The sequence below is a fragment of the Halichoeres trimaculatus genome, unplaced genomic scaffold, assembly GCF_033239565.1.
Source record: "Halichoeres trimaculatus isolate MK-OKI-2021-1 unplaced genomic scaffold, fHalTri1.1 fHalTri1_scaffold_6, whole genome shotgun sequence".
Taxonomy (NCBI): Eukaryota; Metazoa; Chordata; class Actinopteri; order Labriformes; family Labridae; genus Halichoeres; species Halichoeres trimaculatus.
In genome coordinates this window covers 16307429-16329537 of record NW_027437184.1, presented here as the reverse complement: position 1 = coordinate 16329537, position 22109 = coordinate 16307429, and the positions used below count along the sequence as shown (strand labels likewise).

The following is a 22109-nucleotide window of genomic DNA, read 5'->3' as shown; positions in this document are numbered from 1 at the left end:
AAAAATAAAAATAAATAAAAATAAAAAACACTAATTTCAGCCAATCTCCTAGGGACATGCAGTTTTCAGTTTGTGTTAGTCATAATTAACAACATTAAAATGTGTTTTATACAGCCCTATCATTCAGGGACATCAAAAATAACAAAACAAAGAGAAAATATCGTTGAATTACAGTGTTTTCAAGCTCAAACAGGACAGGACAGGTCTCAGATAGGAGCAGAGGTGAGTTCCTCTGTGTGGGGTTTACACCAAATTGTTTGAGTGGAACTTTCTTTTCGTGCAAGAGGGACCAACCAAAAAGTTCACTTATTACACAAAAGTGATTATGAATGATTCATTCTTCAATACTGTATCTTCTGACATTTTTTTGCGGTAACTGCAGTGCTGTAGTCAATAAAAAATATCTGGTAATGTCGAAGTCCCACCACCAGGGGGCACGTTCCTGGTCACTCTGCCTACAAGTCCTTACAGAGGGCATACATTACCCGTAGCCACTCTCTCGGTGTTTCAAAGCAAGATGGCAGCTGTTGTTGAGAATGTTGTGAAACTGTAAGTGCTGGACTTTTCTACACACCTTACACTCAGCTAGTTGACACTCCCCGCGGTCATATCTTAGCGGCTTTAACACCAAGCAGTCTCTTCTCTCTGTGTCGTTGGTTGGCTCTGCAACACTTGTACTGACTTACTGGTGAGGTTAGCCAGCGCTGTCGGAGCGTCGTGTGTTGTGTTCACATCCTGGAATGGAAGTGTAAGTTAGCAGGCACGCAGATGACGTTTCTGAAACATGAATCACGAGTCAGTATAACAGAACATGCGTCAGTTTGCTCAAAAATGTATTGATAGACTTGCGTAGCTCACTTTGTTTGTCTGTCTAGAGAAACAGCAACTATGGTGCTAATGTCGGTGAAGTACATTAGCTACATGGCTCGCACGCTAACAAGCTAAAGTGAGTGAAAATGTTGTTAGCACAGGTTTGAGTGCTGTGGCTAATGGCCAAATAGTTCAAATGAATGAAAGACTGGTTTTTAAACTGGCAACCACAATGTTTTTGTCACGAAATCGCAAGTAATAACTTAGGGGAGCGTCAAGGTAAAGTTTCCTGTTACCTGGTTGTGCTAAAACGTGCTTTCATTTCCTGTTTTCACCTTGCGGAGGTGCGCAGGTGGCCGACGTTAGGACGTTTGAGGGTCTGTGTAACTATGGAAACACGTGAAATCATGACTCTAAGCTGTTAAACGATTTCTTTCTCTCTTTTTTTTTCTTTTGTTAAATCTGAAGTAACAATTGGGGACCACTCATCAAAACACCTGACAGACCTGAATATGTTGACGTTTTTTGCCCCCCAAGCATGATAATGAAACCTGCAGAGTTCTTCTGAGCACAACAAATAACAGATTAGACTAGTTCTCCTATCTCTTCTTTCCAGGGTGTTTGAAAACAGTACATATAGAAGACAAGACTGTATAAAACAGAGTAGGAAGAAAACACGGCTATGACTTTAAGTAAATAGAACAGAGACAACACAAAGGTGGTAAGAAAAAAAATACCTTTTAAAAATTTCATAATCTTTTAAGGTGGACTGGCCCTTGAGACTTTTTTCACTGCAAGACTCATGAAGTCTGCAATTCCAGTTTAACAGGACAATGCCTTGCTCCAGGGTATGCTGGTGGCTATAGCACAGACGCAGCTGCTGCAGGTGTGAACACTTGTTATCACACATCTTTTTTTCACACTAATAAAGGTATCTCTGAAAAGCTGAAGTTTCTGTTATCTTGTTATTTGGAAGGAGACAGAGCTCACTGTGGTGTTCAGGTTTATGTTGGAAATAACACATGCACAGCTGTGTTGTCTACAAAGCTTTTTTTTTTTTTTTTTTTTTGGTTGTTGTTGTTATTGATGTACTTGCATAAGTGCTTCTGCTTCTGTACCCACTTCTGATTTTTATGGTACAAAGTCACTTCTTGTTGAGTGACTTGTTTTTTATTCTAAAGCTGAAACACCACAGAAGATGGCAGGCTTTTAGAGTAAACTGACACAGAGTTTAAAAAGTCTGAAGTTAAACTGCTCTAAAGCAGCCACACCTGCTGATTTTGTCTCTTTTAATCACCAGCTCTTGGTTTGTGTGTGGCAGGTTGGGAGAGCAGTACTACAGAGATGCCATGGAACAGTGTCATAACTACAACGCCCGGCTCTGTGCAGAGAGAAGTGTCCGCATGCCGTTCCTCGACTCTCAGACCGGGGTGGCTCAAAGTAACTGCTACATATGGATGGAGAAGAGACACAGAGGACCAGGTAAAAACTAAAGAAGAAGAAAAGATCATATGCCACATGGTCTACTGTACAATTATGAAATCAGTTAATGAAGGTGAATTTGTAGGAATATGCCCAAACAGTTATTGTAAATACACTGTTACAGCTGAAGGAGTAACTGCTGTGATTAAAGAGTAGAAGTATACCTTTTACATTTGCAAGATTCAATACCGATGCCTGATGTCTGGCAATTGATATTGAAAAATAGTACCAATTTTCAGTACTTTGTTGTGTGTTTATGTGCTGATAAATATTAATTTAATAATTAATAATTAAATATTAGAGTCTAGGACGCGTTTGGTACCATTTGATTTAGCAAGAACCAACACTTGGTACTACAGATAGAATTCAGTCGGTACCTAATCTGGTACCCTTCCATACTGCAAAGAAAGGGTTTTTGAAAGAAAAGTTAGCATCTTTCTGCTGCCTTCGTTTTCAAAGTTAATGCTAGTCTTGCTAACAAAGCAGGGATTTCTCAGAAACTAATCTGCAGATGTTGTATTATCGTTGTGTTAGTTTGTGAAACAGCTGACATGTTCTGAGGTGAGAATTATGGCTCAGTGTCATGTAGATGGATGTGTTCTGATGGCCCTCAGGCATGGCTCCAGGGCAGCTCTACACCTACCCTTCCAGAAGGTGGAGGAAGAAAAAACGCTCTCATCCTCCAGAAGACCCTCGGCTCATCTTTCCTCCTGTCAAGTCAGGTACCAGCTCGGTTCATTTCTCTTTTCCTCAGATCAGCCTTTAGGAAAGACATGCTCTGCTTTCTCTGTCTGCAGTTAGTGGTGTGTCTTGTGGTAGGAATGTATCATTTGGTGGTGGTGGATGGGGGGGGTGTTACAATTAAAAACCTGTCCTGGTCCGGCTTGTGCTTATGTCTCAACTCTGATCATTTTTCTTCACAGAGCAGGAATTAGGACTGAAGAAGGATCCTCTGTTGTCAGCAGACGGCAGCAGCCTGGAGGCTTTACTGAAAGGGGATTCTTTGGAAAAACGCACGGCCGCAGATCTCCGAGGATCTGAAGAGGACTCAAACCAGAGTGACTACACTGGAGGCTTGAACCCTGCTACAAGGATCAGAAAGGTTTCTTGATTGTTAGCTTGAGGCATCACACCAGCAAGGTTTTAGTCCAGAAAATGATTTGACTATCTGATTATTTCCTTCTTAAAGAGAATCCTTGAACCAGATGACTTCCTAGATGACCTGGATGATGAAGACTATGAGGAGGACACGCCTAAAAGAAGAGGCAAAGGGAAGGGGAAGGTATTCATGGCCAAATAAGAGAAGAGATTCTCCATGAAACGCATCCTGACTCTTTGTGTTTGTGCCCCTGCCTGCTGGTTGACTCTATTAACATCCATGTCCTCAGGGTCGAGGCGTCGGCAGCACCAGGAAGAAGTTGGACACAGCAGCGCTGGAGGACAGAGACAAACCGTACGCGTGTGACAGTGAGTCCGGATGGGGGAGGGTAGATTATGTGACCTTATGTCTACAGGTGTAATGTTTGGTGTCATGTTTGTAATCCAATCAAGCAAAGACTCAGCCTGAGCCCTCAGTCTTTATCACCTTCTCTCCAGTCGTCTCCTCTTTCTCTTGTTGTTCTCCATCATCTATCAAACTCTGTGAACTTGATGTCTTTTCAGCTGGTCTAGAGTCAGCTGTATTTTTCTCTTTGTCAGTGATATTATACATGTCTTTAACTTGTGTTTCAATCTTTCTGTGTGTGAAGTGAAAGTGTTTCTTCTTTTCCTGTGTCGTCGGGCTATATCTGTACTGCTTGATGTGTTGTTTTCCTCTTTAGTGAAGCATTTTCACTTTTTAGCCAGGTTCTCAGCAGTGACTGACTGATCTACTGTCAGTCTATTTCTCTGAGTCTCTTCTGCTATCTCTCCTCTCTTTCTTCTCTCTTTCAGACACTATCAAACAAAAGCATATTTCAAAACCTTCTGAAAGAGGTATACTTCTCTCATTGCTTATTACTCCAGTCTGCCTTGTCTGTCATCTTCACTGCCTGTTTTTTTCTGTTTGTGTTACCAAGTAGACTTCCTCTTTGTGTAGATTAGCCATGGTGTAAATGTTCTGCACAAATGACTGTCGTTAATGTCGTTAATGTCATTAACTAGGCTTAAAAAGGTCATGACCATGTTGTTATACTTCTCTATTAAACAGTAGTCTGTGTGATGAGCGGCCTCAGTTAGAAGAGATAAGCTGTGGCCCATGAAAGCATTTTTTCCCCTCGATCTGGCCCTGAACTCCCCACAGATTTAGATAAGCTGGAACTGCTGCTGATTTTCCTCTCCCTGCTTTGTCTCTTATCTTGCTGCTTATTGCGTCCACTTTGACTGCATTACACTTTTTTTGTCCTCGCTTTTATTCCCCCTTTTACTCGTATTCACCACCTCTGCATCCTGTGAAATCTGACTCCATGTTCTGTGTTTAGAGACAACTGCACCTTTGGTTTTAAGTCACTCTGATGCATGTTAGACCCTTTCAGACAATTTTATCTCCATGTTCCTTTGTATGTGGGGAACAGGTTTTGGTGACTTTGTTTTGCAGAAGCTGAAAAAGTTGTTAGGTTCAGAGGAAGTGAAAATGATAGAAAGTATGGAAGTGAAAGAAGAAGTGTTTTGTGACACATATCACACACACCCTGTGACAAAGACGACTTACAGTTGCATATTTTCTTCACTAAATCAGCCAAGCTTCTTTTGCCCCACATGAACAGAATGTAAAATATGATTATTGGCAATAAGAAAAGCTGTTCTTTTAAATAATAAATGAAGCAGATCCATAGATGCATTGCATGAATTAAGACATAAAACTACAAATCTTTGTTCTACACTGTCACTTATTTATTAATCAGATGACTATTAGGTAGGGATGCACGATATCGGATTTGTGCCGATATCCGATATGCCGATATATCGAAACCCCTTTTGGCTGATACCAATACCAATAATCACAAGTTTGTTTGTTTTTTTCACTGTAAAGAAAGCGAAGTCTATCTTGTACTGGAATTTATATGTTACTCTTATTGTGACGATCTTATTTGTTTAAGAAACACACATAAAACAAGACAAAAAACATTTGATTTTACCATAAACAAGAAATGTATTATTTTTTTAAACTCAAGACATTCAGTATTGAAATACAGAAAAATAATTTTTAGATCACATGAACTTTAAATGTACAATACATTTTCAAACACAACCAAGTTGCATTTGATTATTTTAGAGCTACTGTAACAACCTGGTGACAGACACAGAGCTCTGCAGTGCAAATAAATGAAGTGCTACATTTTATCACAGGAGCTTATTTTTCAGATGGAAAATAATAATAATCCTAACTGAATAGCACCTTATCGGCTGTGCATATTGGCAGAAATTTTCATATCTGCCGATACCGATAAACGTGTTTTTAAGCTTGTATCAGCCAATACCAATATTGTGCCGACAATATCGTGCATCCCTACTATTAGGTGATCAGAAGTGACGGTAAATATCTGACTCGTCTGCGGTCATTCACTAAGTACATATGTTTGGAGCTTAACAGGATGTGATGACCATTTTTAGTTGCATCAAAGCATGTTCATCATATTCCAAAACTTCTTCCTTATGCTTCATTTTTCCTTCTTATTTCATGACCTACATATCCATGTGCGTTTTGGCTTTATGGATATTAAACCAAAATCAGGATTTAAAAGAAGTGCTTGTTGTCATCACTTCCATCCAAGTGACATCACATCACTGAGTTGAATGGATTAGGATCAGCTTCCTCTGGAGCAACAAAAGGCTTCATAGCTTCATAGTATCACAAGTCAAATCCAAGATGAGTGAAGAGACTTGTGGAAACTTTGTGGGGTTCCCCTTTAAGGCATAGGAGATATTACAAACAGGTTAATATCACTGTTTCCTGTATGGGCTATAAAAGAGGGCGAATGAACACAAAATCCTCGACAGTAGAAGTGATGCATATAGAAAGTAGTGTTTTAATTTCAGCTGTGCTAGGAATATCATTTGGTTGGAAGTGTGCATGTCATGATGGCAGCTAAAGGAGTATCAAACCCTCCATGACTTACCCTTACTTACCTTTTTACACACGCTGTGTTTTCTGGTTTTGGTGGCAGTTTGTGGGAAGCGCTACAAGAACCGTCCTGGCCTGAGCTACCACTACACCCACTCCCACCTGGCTGAGGAGGAGGGGGAGGAGAAGGAAGAGATGGAGATCAGTGAACCTGCACTGCCTCTGCCCAGTGAGCCCAAAAGTGAGAAACGAGCCCCCTTTTAAATTTCACTACTCATTCACTGTGGTGCTGGACTTCGGAGAACCGAACTCTGATAGTCTCTCTGGCTGTTTCGATCTTGTTTCTCAGCTCCAAAGAAAGGTCCAGATGGTCTCGCGCTGCCTAACAATTACTGTGATTTCTGCCTGGGAGACTCCAAAACCAATCACAAGACGGGCCAGTCAGAGGAGCTTGTGTCCTGCTCTGACTGTGGACGCTCAGGTGGGTTAGACACATACAGCTGCTAGGAGTAATACTGGAGTAATGCAGCTACAGGAGTTTGTTCACAGAGTAGATGTTTCTACAGCAGAGTGAAGACGCTTCATGTTTCTCCACACAGGTCACCCCTCCTGCCTGCAGTTCACACCTGTCATGATGGCCGCAGTGAAGACGTACCGCTGGCAGTGCATAGAGTGCAAGTGCTGCAACATGTGTGGCACCTCAGAGAATGACGTCAGTTCACCTGCATTTAGACAGTCACGTTTGTTTTTTGTTTTGTTTTAACAAGATGCTGACGTTTTCTCCTCTCATGTCTCCCAGGATCAGCTTCTGTTTTGTGACGACTGTGATAGAGGTTATCACATGTACTGTCTGAACCCGCCTATGTCTGAACCTCCAGAGGGTAAGTTTAATGGACTTAGTGCTACTGACTGTGATTCAGTGAATTTTGCCTCGAGTTTGCTTCTGAAAATGATTGTTCTATGTTCAAGTGTGAAGTTATCAGAGATACAATATTGTTTTTGAAAAACCCTTACCTTTGGGTCTGAGGTTTGGTCTACCAGTGAAATGTTAAGTTCAGTCCTCAAGGCAAGCTGCCCAGGTGACGCTGAGTTTCATTGCATATCCACACATAGCCGAGTATTTCCAAAAACAAGCTTCCCTCCCCTCATTTGTTTTTAAAAATACTTTCGTCCACATGCAGTGGGCAAATCTGCCGATAAGTACAGCTCGAGGCATGCCAAACCCATATTTGGTAGTGTTTCCAGACGTAAAACCCGTGCCAGCCAGTCAGAACGAGCCCCCATCATTCAGCTGTGACATTTGAGAATCGAAAACTCTGTTTACCGGTGTCCACACGAAACCATAAAACTGGAGTTTTCCAAAGTCTTCACTTTGATCTGAGTTTTCAGAAAACATTGTTTTCAGTGACGTAAATTTGCTATTTTGTGCGGACTACAGGGGTAAAACATATAAAAAATGTGCATTTCCCAAACACCCGGCTACGTGTGGACATGGCCTTAGTCTCACACACTCACATATTCATCATCTTGGACACAGCCTACACACAAATTTATCTCCATCTCCTGGATCCAAGTCCTGCCAAACCTTGCCATGCCACAAGAGAGACCCTGTCGTCTGTGCCTGTTTAGGTGCAGAGGAGTAGAGCATGATAGTGATAGAGCTGTAGCCAAAGCTTCAGCCTTGTCACGGAGCAGGGGGCCTGCTACACCTTAGATGCGACATATGACAGGTTTTCCAGGCCTACAGTCAAGATATTGATAAAAAGTTTCTCACACTAGGTGACAACATTTGGATTACTGACACATCCCTAATAACATTGTCTCCCTTTATAACCCCTTTAGCCATTTGCAGCTGTAAACCTTTCTGGTGTTCATTTAATTAGTGTTCATTCTCTTTCTTTCTGTACTCAGGGAGCTGGAGCTGTCATCTATGTCTGGACCTTTTGAAAGACAAGGCGTCCATATACCAGACCCAGAATGCTCCACAGTCGTGATGGTCACTCCCCCCCTCTTCTGCACACAACTCATCACTCAGCCGTCCCTGAAAGTTAACGTTTTACCCGGAAAGATCGATGACAAACTCCTCTGACGAGCTGAACGTGGAGGGATCATGTTCAGAACAGACGATTGAGAGTGAAAAGGGCAAGAGTCCCTTAACCAGCCTGGCCTCACTTAGCTTCAGATGTGATTGTTGCACAGTTTCAGGCTCAGATTCTGACACACATAGTTTTTATTTTTAACTTTCTGCCCCACAGCAAACTCAAGCAGTAATGAGTTTAAACAAGTTTTATAGCCTCACAAGCCAAAATTTGACCTCCTGTTCACTTTTTTTTTTTTTTTTACACAAAGATGCTTAAAGCTCTGTACTGATTTCTCCATGAGCAGAAATAGAGCTTGGAATCATGTAGCATGCCTGTGCTTGCTATCAAAAAGAGACATTTTATAATATTTATATATTTCTATGGTATATAATAGTGTTAAGTATGTACAAATTGGAAAAAAGATTGGTCATGAAATGATCATTTTATTAGTGCCCATCTTAGCATTTAAAAAGAAGATGTATAATCACGTGTAATTTTATGGCGCTACTGATATTTGGAGGTTTACTTGATAGAGTCAGGGATCTGCTGAGACTGTAAATGATATTTATCTCATCCACTGCCACCTGTCACGACGATGAACTTATCAAAGTGGCTCCAGGGGCTGAAGGATTCTAGGGAGGTTTGACTTTGTGGCTGAAACCAGCTGCACACAGATCAAGCAGTTGACACGAGCATGTTTCCCTCAGGCTTCGGGGCCTTTTCGACAAATCTGTCTTTTTCTCTGGTCTGGAAGACTGCAAAGATACAAAGCAGACGTGATGCTGAACCTTGACTGAAAAGATATTCTTCGATCTACTCACCTGGCTTTTGTCCACAGATATGATAATGTTGCAATGATGATGGTTATTACCATCAAATCAACAATAAATCCTTTGTTTATTTTCAAACAGGTGAAGAGAGTAGATCACCTTCATTGCTGTGTCCTGGCAGTTTGAGTATCATGCTTCATATCCAGTAACTTTTAATGTTGTGACACCACTTGATTTATTTAATGTAACTGACTTGTACGCCACCTTGCAGATGGTCACTTGCTGACGATGTAAAAGCAATACATTGATTCCTGTAGGACGAAGGAATATAGGGTCTGATCACAGAGTTGCTCTCAGCTCTGCAGGCAAATAATGTGCGATACTGTAATTATTCTCTCTGAAAACATCACAAATTGGGGACTGCATCAGTAATATGCAAGATACCATATTGTAAAAAAAGAGATTATAATGTGTTCATGCACAGTCCTGAAGGAACGGCTCTTTGTTACTGCTCGCGTGGATTTATTATGCAATGGTTTCCTTCTGTGGGAAGGCTACAAGAAAAAGTTTGTCTGAACTGCTAAAGCAGTTTCTTTACCTCAAACAGAAACAGTATTTAAGGGACTGAAACACGCTGTTGAAAGATGGGACAAAGGCAGCGCGATGAACGGTAATGAACAGTGCAGTTTCTGCTTCAATAACTGCACACTCTACTGGCTAACAAGTGCATGCTCAGTAATTGTCTGCACTATCATATACGATGTAGTCATATCAGCGTCAGGTCGGCAAAGGTGATGGGAAGTGGTGTAGTATAAATTAACCATGCTATTATGTTGTTTCAATAGCCAACTAACAATTACTTAAGCATTACACAAGTATAACTCGGTTTATTTTCTCATCACGTGTAAACTTACTTAGAGACTGTGGCTACTAGAATATTCAGCTGGTTGTTTTTGTATTCATGGATGATGTTTGCGTACTTGATGTGTGGGACATTTTGGGACTTAAGTGGATGTTGCTTTCTAGTTAATCCTGTGATCCAGTTCTCAACGGAGCCGCTCTCATCCAAAGCTTGAAACGAGAAAGCTCAAAGCTCATAATGTGATTAGGAGGCAAATAGTGGATTTGCACCTGTGGCACTGAATGCTTAGGTAATGATGGACCCAGAATCTAACTTCAAGGCTTTACGAGGAACAGAGCCATAAATAAAAAGGGAGACGACCTGTTGCTTATCAAAACATAATTTTAAGTATCGCTCCATGGTCTCGATCTCCAGCTTTGGGAGAGAGCTGTTCATGATGATGGCTGAAGTTTAGAGCCAGATCATAGGTTTACCAAGTAGGTGAGTTCTCTTAGGGTGGACTTTCATTTGGGTTGTGATGGAATGTTTTATTGTAAGAAATTTGTCTTCAGGAAAATAAAATACTAGGCACTATAGTCTGCTGATGTTTTTCCCTGACTCTCTTTGATTAAAGTCTCACTACAGCATTTGGAAAAATAGTAAAATGCTGAGGATAAAAAAAACAACATTCACAATACATTCAGAGCACCCCAGAAAAAAAAAAAATCACTCGTTGATATGCTTATTTTGGCATTTTGGCAGTTTGCAGGTCATCACTGCCCAACACTTGCACAGCAATTTCATGAAACAACAGTGATAATGCAAAAGCAGTCAAATTTGTCACCACTGGTCTGGCTTCAGGTCTAGGTCATAATTTAAAGCCCCATTTCCACCAAGCAGTTCAGTTCAGCTCAGTTCAGTTCAGTTCAGTTCAGTTTAGTTTAGTTTGTCACGGCACAGCACACAGTTTACCACCTTTTCACTGAGTAATCCCTGGACAGACCCCCCAAATAACCAATACAAGCCGTCCCACTTTTTTGCACCCTTAGTGGTGCCAGACTAAACTGATCCGATCTCGGAAGGTGGAGCTACAACACTTCAAGCCGTTGATTGGTCGAAAGAATTGTCACTTACCGTGCCACAGTGGCTGTATTTCGCCTGGCGGCACACAGACTTCTCTGCAACAAAGCTTGATTTTGCTTTGTAACGATGTAAAGATGAAATGCTGGATGTCTTCCATCGTTACTCTTTGTTTACTGTGTCGCGTTTTTCTTCTTTGTTGGATTTATTAGCAGGGTACACTGTGTAGTGCTGCTATGGCGTCACGCTATTATGTTACAGAAGCGGCTATCGACTTCCAGCTTACACACCACTTACCACGAGGGGGCACTGTTGGCTGTGGAAACGCAGTTGGTACCAAGCTTAACCGAGCCAACCCGTACCAAACCGTACTGATCTAAAACCAGACTGCTTGGTAGAAACGGGGCTAAAGGCTGCTGCGTAACCACCTGAAGACTCCTCACAGAAGCTTTTACCAAACATCTACATATATAAGAGTCACAGACTTCCCAAAGCTTTGATTTAATCCTTCATTCTTAATCATCGACATCTCATTACATCAGGGATCTCAAACTCATGCCATGGAGGGCCAAGAGGTTCCAACCAAAAACATCACCAGCTGATTTCACTGATTACCTTACCTTCAAGCCGAGAGCAGGGACTAATCAGTGAAATCAGGTGACAAAGTTTTTAGTTGGAAAGAAAACCTGCAGCCTCTTAGCCCTCCATGGCACGAGTTTGAGATCCCTGCACTACATGAACATGATAAGTTTCAGGTTTTTGTGCTTTTTCTGGTTTGCACCATTAGATGGCGGTAATGAACTGACCACAGTGCGGTGCATACAGCAGCATGTCCATTTCTCACTGTCGGACTCCCCACAGAAAACAACAGGAGATGGAAGTATATTGTTATTGCACAGTTTTTTTATTTGACTTAAGATACAACATCCTTCTATGGCCCCGTAAGATCGCTAAGCAATACATTTCCAAACTCTGAAAATATTTTTCTACTTTGAACATCACAGCAGAAGAAAACAGAACATTCACTGAGTGCTGTGAAGACTCGAGTTCTGTAGATCAGCTGATTGGTTTGGTGCCATTGTGTGACTCTGCAGAGCAGGAACAGGTGATCAAAGATTATCACGACAGCTGGATACAGAATCTCGAAGCAGCCAAGTGGATGAACGTATTAGCAAGGAAGAGTCTGTGAATCATCTTCAAATAATGCAACACTGGTTTGCTTTGTTTGACAGGCTGAGGAAAAAAAACAACTACTTTTCCTAACTAAAAAAAAAAATTATATCTTTTTAAATCTTTTAAAACTTTTTCAATTTGTGACTCGCTCAGGTATGAAAGTGAAAGATGTCTTTCTTTCCCTCAGTCTAAGGAAGGTCATTTAGATCAGCAAGCCTTCCCAAAAAGAATAAAACAGCTGTTTATTCAGATCCCTACTCTGTCTTCTTTTTCCTGACATTTTAACTCTATACCCATCACCCAATGATGGATTGATGCAGACGTGATGAAATGTGAAATGACTTAAAACAATAAAAACATTGTAAAGTTTAGTAAAAATTGAAATAATCATTTGGATTAGACACAGAGTTGTCTGTAACGCAAATTAACTCACTGTACAAAAAAAACATAGTACAAGAACATCAAATGGTAATAATCAGCCCAATTGGTTTCATGTAAAAACTAATTTCCACCACAAAAACCACAACATTTAAATATTCTAGCCATTCTTCAAAAAATTGTTTAAATTACTGTTTTTTTTTCTTTCAAACTGTAAACGTTAGCTTTACTTTCTTGCGATCTCTTTCATGAATTCAGGTCAAGTTTGTCAATGAAGAAATAGTTAAATAGAAGAAAATCTTAGCACTCAAAGATTGTAAGACACAACCATCACAATTTAAAACTAATGAAGGGCTCACAAGATTATAGCCTTCAAACAACAACAAACCATTCATTCAATCTGCTACAAGTATCACTTCAAGGCTTACATTAAGAGAATCAACAACATCACAAGCTAGTCTCTGTCAGACATTCATCTTGTAAAACTATGGAAATTAAACATTTACAAACTGATACGTATCATCCAGTAGACAAAGCCTGTAATTATACAGCTATTTGAAATAAAGAGAGTAACAGATTATTTCTTCCTTTTAGTGGAACATTTAGTCCCGTTTCATCATTGCCAAAATGCAATGTGAGATTAAAATGTGCTGGTTTAGCGCTCCTCTCCAAACATTAAAATGTTCCACCAAAGAGAAATAATCTCATAAAATGTACAAAAAACAAAAACATCAATAGATGTACTGAAAGAGAATTCACACTACTAACCTTCACTTAAAGTCATCAAAGTTCGTGACATTCAGGAGACGACATTGTATATATTAATTTCATATAATAAGAGTTTAAAAATACTGTAATGCTAGATTAATAATCTCTTGACGTACATTAAGCTGTACCAATACTTGCTCATAAGCAGTGAGGCAAAATTTGTCACAACAAAATCACAACAGTGTGCATTTCAAAATCAGTGTCTCATTCTAAAAGTCTTTTCTCGCACACTCACACACACACACGCACACACACACACACTGCACATAGACACAGTATTTGCTGTAAATCAGTGCTGACTGCTACATTTGAGTGCATGTAAAAATCTCCACACTGATGCTAAGGTCAACTAAAGAGCACATTCAAAAACATGTAAGGCCAACAGATAGTGGTTGCTTTTGAACAAAATAGTCACTAACACCAGGGTACCATGTAAAAAATATATCAATATTTACAAAATCTATAAACTCTTCATTCATTTGCTAAATCTCATGAACAAAATATGGTATCTGATCCCTGACTTAACCTTGTTCTATAGTTTATTTCTGAGTGGTGATCCTCTTGGATTTTATACAGTGGTTTTTTAATTTAACACTTTTTTCTGCCTGCTACTTACAACATGATGTGCTGTTTGGAAGAGGCTCACATTGTTGACCAGTCTTCATACACTGATGCAGGAGAAAAACAAAACAGTAAAAAAACAGTCTCTATATTGAATAACAGGGGAGGGTGAGTACTGGTATCAGTATTGGCTATCTGGCTGATACCAGCCTTTTTGTAAGGTATTGGTACTTGTGAAGGCTGCTGATACCAGGATACGGCAAAAAAAATGTTACGCCGAGTAAGTCCTCCTTGCCATTGTTATTTTTTAAATTGTTATGTTGAAATGTTTTTTGTTTTGTTTTGGGACCCCCTTGAAAACGAGATGCTGCATCTCGAGGGGCTATTCTAAATAAATGCAAACTCAAATTTCATTAGTTGCCGCTATTTGCTGCGGTTCAACACCACAGCAAATGTGCGTCAGGTCCTGTTCAGACAACACGAATGAACCAGAGTGAGTGAACAGTCAAAGTGCTTTATTTTTCACTTTAGTTTATTACAAAAAATACTTTAACTCTGACAGCTGTTTTATTTTGTGCTTTTGTTAATTTATCTTAAAAAAAAATGTAATCTCATAGAGAGTTGTTTGTGTTTTATTTTGGACTCTATGTCAGAGAGACTGTGCTGTCTTTGTTCGAAATGATCTGTCACTGTGAATTTAAATTTTAGGCATCAGAAGTACTAATAGTATTGGTACTCGGTATTGATGAGTATCCAGAAAGGGAATACTCGTACTGGTATCGGTCTGAAAAAAAGTGGTGTCAAACATCCCTACTAAACAAGTATTTTTGAGCTGTTGATGAAATCAACATGTCAAAAGTCCTGTTGTCATTTGTTCTCCACTGTAACTACTTTCTAAATGTTAAAAATCAAAATGAATCAAATAGTTGTCTGAGTCTTCCTGCAGCTGCAGCTCTTTTTATCTCTCACTTTTTCTCACTACTAAGTAATTTGATGTGAATAATTAACATTTGGGAATAAAAGCAGTGTGTATGATGTTAAACAACACCACATTTATGTTAATTTAAAAAACTAAAGTTTTATTGCTATAAATAAAAACAATGATACTTACTAGAAAACAGTCATTAAGTATGTGCTGCTAAGATCTGTAGTTGCTAGTTAGCTGGTAAGCTAGCTTTGGCAAGAACTGTGATCTCTCCATATCCTAAAGCCTTCAGCTGAGAGAGTTTATCAGAGAGCTCAGTTTGAGATTTTTACATGCCTAACAGGGAGGAAATATCTAACCAAAGTTCCCAATGTATACAACAGCAACAACACTTTTTTCTATGATCTACCTGTCAAGGACCAACACAGTTTGTTTAATGCAGTCATAGTTTTTGTTGATGTCACTTCCTGTGGCTTACCTTTGCCACATTGTTAAAGTTTTTGCTGAGTTAATGCTTCCAGGACTGACTTCAGTGTGTGTTTTTGTTGTTGCATGTGCACAGCCACAGCCCCGTGGATCCAACAGATGTGATAAAGCATCACCAAGAGGCACCACGCTTCCCTTTTTTGGCTCCATGAGTGTGGAAGAAAGGTGGGTACTCAGCAGGTTGTGTGACAGGGTTGAACTTTGACCTTCAGGCCTCACATGTGCCCGAAGAGGATGGAGCAGAGCAGGAAGATGGCATAGAGGAACATCAGACCCAGACCTAGGCGTCGATCCAGCCTCCAGTGGTTCAGATGGACACTCGCCACCTTACAGCAGAGAGCAGGAGAGGTGTGAGGAGGTGACAAAGGTCCCACAGGTACCGTTTTAGGGTCAATACAACCAGTCATTTTTATCCAACAATCTTAATCACTGCAGATAGTGAAAAACTTTTCTATGTTACATACATGAACAGAGGTCATGAATTTATACTTTTCCGCCATGTTTTACTTTACATTTAACTCCTGAGATAAATTTCTATCATATAAGCTGTCAAGTGGTCCACAATGACAATCACTGATTATTACTTCTACCACTGTGACCTTGTTTTGAATTTGTAAAGTGGGATGGCCTCATTCCTAACTGAAAACAGTAACCTACTGATACTAGAGGCATTAAAAAAACACTGTAGGAGTTGAGCTTCACATGAGTTTCGTGAAAAAAACCATCCAGCTATGATGACAAATATCTGATCTCCTGTGATGCTACATTTCCAGAGCGGCTGTAGTTTTGTGTATGCTCAAAAAAAAAGTTTCATAAATCCAAACACCCTCATTTTGAGAAAATTTTCTGCCATCTCTTCTGTTGTCACACATTCACGCTGTCCTCTCTGTCCTGCTGTTGTTACAAAGTGTCTGTTTCAACCAACATGATTTCGAGACATGCTGCACTCTCAGTTTTTCAGCTTTTTGTATGAATACAAATATTTTTGAGATGTCATGAGGTTTTATTACAGCCTGGGAGCATTATGATTTTGGCCTACCAACACAAAAGTAAATCTGACTTATTTCAATAGATATCAATCAGTTGAGCTACAACAAGTACATGTCTCTTTCTTTACCGTCAGAAACACAGAAGCCAGCAGCAGGATCACAGAATACACCAGACCTTTGTTGTTTATTGAAACCTGGGAGAAGGAGAAAAAGGAAGAAAAGTCATTTTTCTATGATATTTATGTGTCAATAGTGGTCTCACACTAATGCACGCATCAGTCAATCAGATGCAGAGTAGACAGAAGGAAAAGAAGTTTATGCTTTTGTAAGATTAAAGTTCAGCATACTGAGGATCCGTGTTCCACCACAAGGGTTCGCAAAGCCCAGGGGAAACCCAAACCCAGTAGGATGTCAAAGATATTGCTGCCTATGGAGTTGGATACTGCCATGTCCCCCATGCCTGAGAAGAAACATCAACCGTAGAAGAAAAAAGTTGAAGTTAAAAACCTGAAAGAAAACACAACCAACTTTAAGCACAAGAGTCAGAATGTAGTTTTTTACCTTGCCGAGCAACAATCAGACTTGCCATGCAGTCTGGTACACTAGTCCCAGCTGCCAAGAAGGTGATACCCATGATGTAGTCTGGGATGTCGAGTGTGTGACTGATGATGGTGACCTGAAACGTTGGACACATTAGAGTCAAGCAGTCAACTGGTGCACAAGAGGTATGGCTTCTGCTGCATAGATAAAGACATTTAGGATCCCTTACCATCCAAACCATGAGGTAGGAGAAGATAGCGATCCACAGAGTGGAGGCCACAAAGGTGACCATGAACCAGCGGTGCCAGCGCGGCAGAATACAGTTAGGCACAGTACAGTAGAGCAGGAGGCCCAGAGGCCATGTGATCACCCACTTCACCCGTGCACAGCAGCCTCCTGCGAAGAGCAGGAAGTCAGTCAGACAGTGGGTCTTGTGGTTTTTTGAATCAATCAAAAGTTGAAGGAATATTTGTCAATTAGAATCCTTTTTGGTTTCAAACATTTTATCTAAGATCTGTTGTTATTTTTCAACACGGTAAACAACCTTAATTTTTAATCCCACTGTTCAGTCTTCCTTATTCAAGTGTAGGAAGTATAATGCTGGCCCAAATATTGTCTTCACAACCTACTGTTACTTTAACTTGGTTTATATCTTAATATCTCTATACCTAATATAGAAAATCACTTTTAGTTTAATTCCATGCAGCTCCTTTTTTGACCAAGTGAGGGGAATATATTTTTTAACAGGGCAGGCTAAAATCTATGGCATGGCATTCTTGAACAGTTACAGCACATACTCTCCATCCAGTACTTCAATATCACTTCTTTTTGCCCTTACAAAGAACCTTTGGCGGCACAGTTACACTTTTAAGAGAAACAACAAACTTGGATTTTTCTATGCAGATGATCTGCGTCTTTACGTTACAGATCCCCAAAGAATAACACGACTGCCAAAAAAAGGAAACAAATGCCAGATGTTGAGTCTTTCTTGTTTGTTCTTCCTCACCTGGTATGCGCACAGGACTGAAAATGCCATCTTCATCATCCTCTTCTTCCTCTACCTGACATGCCTCATCCCCAGGCTTGTCTCCTGACTCTGCATCTATCAGCCCATGTCCTCGGCCCCCATTCTCCACACTGCAAGAGCCAGTCCTCTTTAAGCTATTGCTGGTCGACCCGCTCCGTGACCCCGAGCTGGCCTCGCCGTCCCGCTGGCTCCTGGAACTCTGTATGAGCCTCTGTCTCTGTAAGAGGAGAGCAACATGATTATGTTGCAGATGGTATATCAAAAGTGTTTCTAATCATGAAGCCAAAAGATCTCAGAGCTCTGCTTAGTCACCAAGGTCAAGGTCACCAAGGTCATTTACCTCGCTGATGAGCATCCGCCCGGCCATGGAGAGTCTGGTTCGTGGGGAGAAGTGGGGGGTGATCATGATGCGCAGGCCGGCCTCAGAGAAGGACAGTTTGTGGGGATTGAGGATGAGAAGCTCATCCACCATGATGACAGGAGAAGGCTCCTGACCATTGGCTTGGCCTGTGACAGGATGGGACACATGAAACTTACAATATGTCAACATCCTTTTTTTATTAGCTGCTTTAGCTCAGATGCAAATCAGTATCGACGTGAAGCTGTTCTGTTATCTTCTGACCTTTGTTGATAAGAACCATAGAGGTGTTGCAGGCAGAGGCATCCTCTCCCATCTTGACGTCTCTGTGACCCTCTGAAACGTGGCAGCATGGCCTGGAGCTCCTCAGCTTATGTGTCACAAATACCATGATCCTGGAGTTGAACCTGTGACAAGCATACTTTTCTTACACCTGACTAAAACAAAGTCAGACTTTAATGGAGCGAGATGATAAGATGACTAACTGTTAATTAAACTCACTTCATGATGAGGATGTAGATTCCGTACATAGTCATTAGGAGTATTGATTCCCACCTAGACAACGAGACGGTCACAGTGTTAATGTGTGAAACACAACCGTGTTAACAGATTTGGGTTTGCACAATAAGTGATTCTATAAGATCTAATATTATTAACAAGACAACATGGTGGATATGACTCTGCAGTGGAAATCACTGCATGAGCTCAAAATAACATCCAAAAACCAATGTGTGGATGCTGAATCCTCCGCTCTAAAGAAAGGTAAGTGAACTGGTTTGTTATCAGTAAACAGGGTGGTATCCTTGTTATCCTAGCTTGGTTTGCTGTGCAGGTCTCCCTTGGAAAACCTTAAACACATCAAGAACCTTTGTAAGATTCAGAAAAAAACAGTATTTGAGTAAAAGTTTGATGAGTGCTCGTGATGCCAGAACAATGTAAATACAAGCTAAAGAAATCACACTTTCGTTGTTTTGATGAAGTAGAAAGGTCATTTTTTTATGTCAATTCCTAAATTAAATAAATAAGAATTATTTTATTCTATACTTTGACAATGAAAACAAAAACTTACATTTTTAAAAGAAATACTTCTCATTTGAAATGTAGTCTTTAAAGGTTGATGTAGTGTCTAGCACTTTTGAGATTCAAACACAGGATTAAGGATACTGGTAAAGATAACAGATCCTTTGAGTAAACAGGGCTGAGTACTACTATAAGACTAATATCGTAATACATGCAATTTGAGGAGCATGTTTTTCTGATAAGACAAATTGTACTCGAAATAAGACAAACACTTCAGTTTTCGCAGTGTGTCCTCTCCTTCAAATGTACAGACTTACATCTGAGATTTAGCTTCACTTGCAGTACATGAAATGAGCTAAGACATAAATCTGACAGACTGTTTTCAGAAGGAGAGTGGCGGGGTAAAGTACTTGAAGACACGCTCGGCTTGGCACTCTACAATTTAATTAACAGGCCACATTAGATCACCAATGAATACTCTGCTGACATTAAGTCCATGAATAAATCTACTCTTTCACTAAAACCAGGGACACAAACAACAATAGCTAGCCTTTCACAGAAGAGCCTGAGGTGGACATGGTGGAAAACATTCAGAGCAGCTATTTTCAAACCAATCTTATAGCCTCAAATAACTGAATTCACTGACAGACTCCTCTCCCCCACACACAGAAAAAACAAAATCAGTCAAAAACAGATCAAGTGTTCCTCATTACCTCTGCTGACACAGAAATCAACCAGCTCTGAAAGGAGCCTCGTGTTCACATAGTTTTCCAATTGTTGAGTATAAATCAAGAAAGAAATCAATCACACATGCTCCACAGTCACTGATTGTTGTTCAGCTTGTTGACACCTTCATCTTCTTGATTGTAATTGCATCTATTTACGGTTATCAACTTCAGCCAGTTGAGCAAAGCTGATTAAGAGTCACTTCTGATGTGTGACAATATTAACAGAAAGTAGGGGACTTGGATCATATAATGAGGAAGGCTTGCGCAGTAAAAAGTGAATGTTTTTCATCGTCCTATGAGCATGGCCAGAACTCTTTTCTGACTCTCACCAGTGTGCCAATACTCTCACATGATTAACTCTTAAGATATTTGCTCCTGAAATTAAAACTCAAAATCACTCCCACCAAATTGATAAATGCATTGAAGGCAGTGTTATTTAGTACTTCAGTCCTCCAGTAATTCATTAAAGAAATAAAAGAAAAAACAAATAAAAGTTACATGCACTCACCAGACAACTCTTGCATCATAGATAACCTAAAGAGAGGAAAAAGCAGATTCTTCAACAAACAATGAAGCAGCCAGAATAAAAGCTTGACATATATAAATATGTATATTGCTGAATATGTTAAAAAGCACATCTTACTATGATGAGCGTCAGCACAGAGAGGATGTAGTAGGAGGAATCTCTGAAAAGGGACCACCAGGTCAGAACTATTGTCTGCAATGAAAAATCACACATACATTAAGTGTTCAGTCACAAAGAATCTGCTCGTTAATAGTTTTTCCTACCTGTCCTGCAAAGATCCCACTCAAACCGATGATGACCAGGATGTTAAAGACAGCTGATCCGACGATGGTACCCACGCCAACATCTCCTTTAGTGATGAAGACGCCTGAAGGAAAGACAATCAAGTGAGCCATTAAGTACCTTGTTTTGATTTCATAAGATTAGGTGAAATTTGTGCTATAACCTGTCTTCCTTCTGCCTCTGTGGGCTCCATCTTTTACATTTAATCCAAACAGTCAGAATAACGCACCCATACATTATTTCAATAGTCTCTAGTTCACTATAAAGCGGTGGGATTTATTATAATAATCTGAAACTCACCTTTCCTCCCCTTACGCTACAGTTGGATGGTCTGTATTGTCTCCTCATAGACAAATCATCACCATGTTCATATCTTTAAGGCACTTCTTACCTAGCTTAAATTTTATTTATGCGATTTAATCAATATGAAAAGTGCAGTGGCTGATCTTAGTCAAGAATCTAACAGAAATCTGATCTAATCTTAACACAACACATAACTCTGAATTTGGAGTCTCCAAAGTTTAGGGAAATCTGTTAAACTGAGTAAAATCTAACTGCACTCTGCTGACATCTCCTGGATACTTTTGGTACTGCTGTGTTTGGGACTTAAATTTCAAATTAAAGCTGCACAGAGGTAATTACGTCTTGACATGCTTTCACAAAACTTGCCACTTACCTATGAGAGAGGTGAAAAGCTCTGGAGCAGAGCTTCCTGCAGCCATAAACGTTGCTCCAGCCACATCTTCACTGAGCTGCAAGTTCTGACAAATAAAAGCAACCGAGCAGAAAAATACTGTCATATCAAATCATTATTGATTATACAGTACATCAAAAGCCTGTGCACTACTTTTTTCTCACCTCAGATATTTTCTCCAGAGAGGGGACAAAGTAGTCATCACAAACGATAGCCAGAGCGTAGAACATGTAGATGGCCTGGAGAGTACAAAGGAGCGCTCGTAAGAGAGAGCACAACACAAAAATGAAAACGTGAAAATTTTATCAAGGTAAAGCTTCAAACTTCAAACTTCCTGCATTTTCTTCTCATATTGATGCTCACTGTGAAGCGTAAAAAAAATCAATGAAGTTATTTCACTTTTACAGATTGTATGTGTGCGATACTCACACAGAGTGCATGCAGTAAAACAGCCCCTTTCTTCCTCTGCTCCTTGGTGAAGATGTCCTCAGGAAACTCATGGATAGCTGCAGGAAGACAAACATGTAAATAAATGCATTACAAACTAA

The 22109-nt window shown here is 40.1% G+C and overlaps 2 protein-coding genes across 3 annotated transcripts in view; one reads left to right on the top strand and one right to left on the bottom strand.

The window, feature by feature from the left end:
• The first annotated feature begins 467 nt into the window (after positions 1-467).
• dpf2 (double PHD fingers 2) lies at positions 468-10612 on the top strand. 2 transcript variants are annotated; one of them, XM_074671866.1, is made up of 12 exons: positions 468-549; positions 2132-2292; positions 2907-3014; positions 3216-3394; positions 3482-3574; positions 3681-3759; positions 4225-4266; positions 6438-6575; positions 6684-6815; positions 6934-7046; positions 7134-7215; positions 8246-10612. In XM_074671866.1, exons 1-12 carry the CDS (start codon positions 518-520, stop codon positions 8326-8328), a joined length of 1242 nt encoding a protein of 413 aa, XP_074527967.1. In that variant the 5' UTR covers positions 468-517; the 3' UTR covers positions 8329-10612. The 2 variants fall into 2 exon arrangements, with proteins under 2 accessions (XP_074527967.1, XP_074527968.1); XM_074671867.1 differs by lacking the exon at positions 4225-4266.
• Positions 10613-12002: 1390 nt separating this feature from the next.
• The window catches only part of LOC141792032 (sodium/potassium/calcium exchanger 3), a 31670-nt gene continuing 21563 nt past the window's right edge, over positions 12003-22109 (bottom strand). Inside the window, exons 3-17 of the mRNA XM_074672783.1 lie at positions 21991-22067; positions 21726-21800; positions 21544-21628; positions 20849-20952; positions 20703-20777; positions 20568-20593; positions 18813-18866; positions 18576-18718; positions 18294-18460; positions 17933-18170; positions 17156-17322; positions 16948-17062; positions 16734-16846; positions 16515-16580; positions 12003-15723 (exon numbers count right to left, since the gene is read on the bottom strand). Of these exons, the coding sequence (XP_074528884.1) occupies positions 15613-15723; positions 16515-16580; positions 16734-16846; positions 16948-17062; positions 17156-17322; positions 17933-18170; positions 18294-18460; positions 18576-18718; positions 18813-18866; positions 20568-20593; positions 20703-20777; positions 20849-20952; positions 21544-21628; positions 21726-21800; positions 21991-22067 (1616 nt within the window). The 3' untranslated portion in view covers positions 12003-15612. The remainder of the gene's footprint in view (positions 15724-16514; positions 16581-16733; positions 16847-16947; positions 17063-17155; positions 17323-17932; positions 18171-18293; positions 18461-18575; positions 18719-18812; positions 18867-20567; positions 20594-20702; positions 20778-20848; positions 20953-21543; positions 21629-21725; positions 21801-21990; positions 22068-22109) is intronic.

What these genes read in the sequence shown, in the direction of transcription:
- dpf2 (XM_074671866.1), top strand. Translation starts at nt 518, where the DNA reads ATGGCAGCTGTTGTTGAGAATGTTGTGAAACT. An exon ending in TTCAAAACCTTCTGAAAGAG is followed by an intron (nt 4,267 to 6,437) that starts GTATACTTCTCT and finishes TTTTGGTGGCAG; the next exon opens with TTTGTGGGAAGCGCTACAAG. An exon ending in CTCTGACTGTGGACGCTCAG is followed by an intron (nt 6,816 to 6,933) that starts GTGGGTTAGACA and finishes TTCTCCACACAG; the next exon opens with GTCACCCCTCCTGCCTGCAG.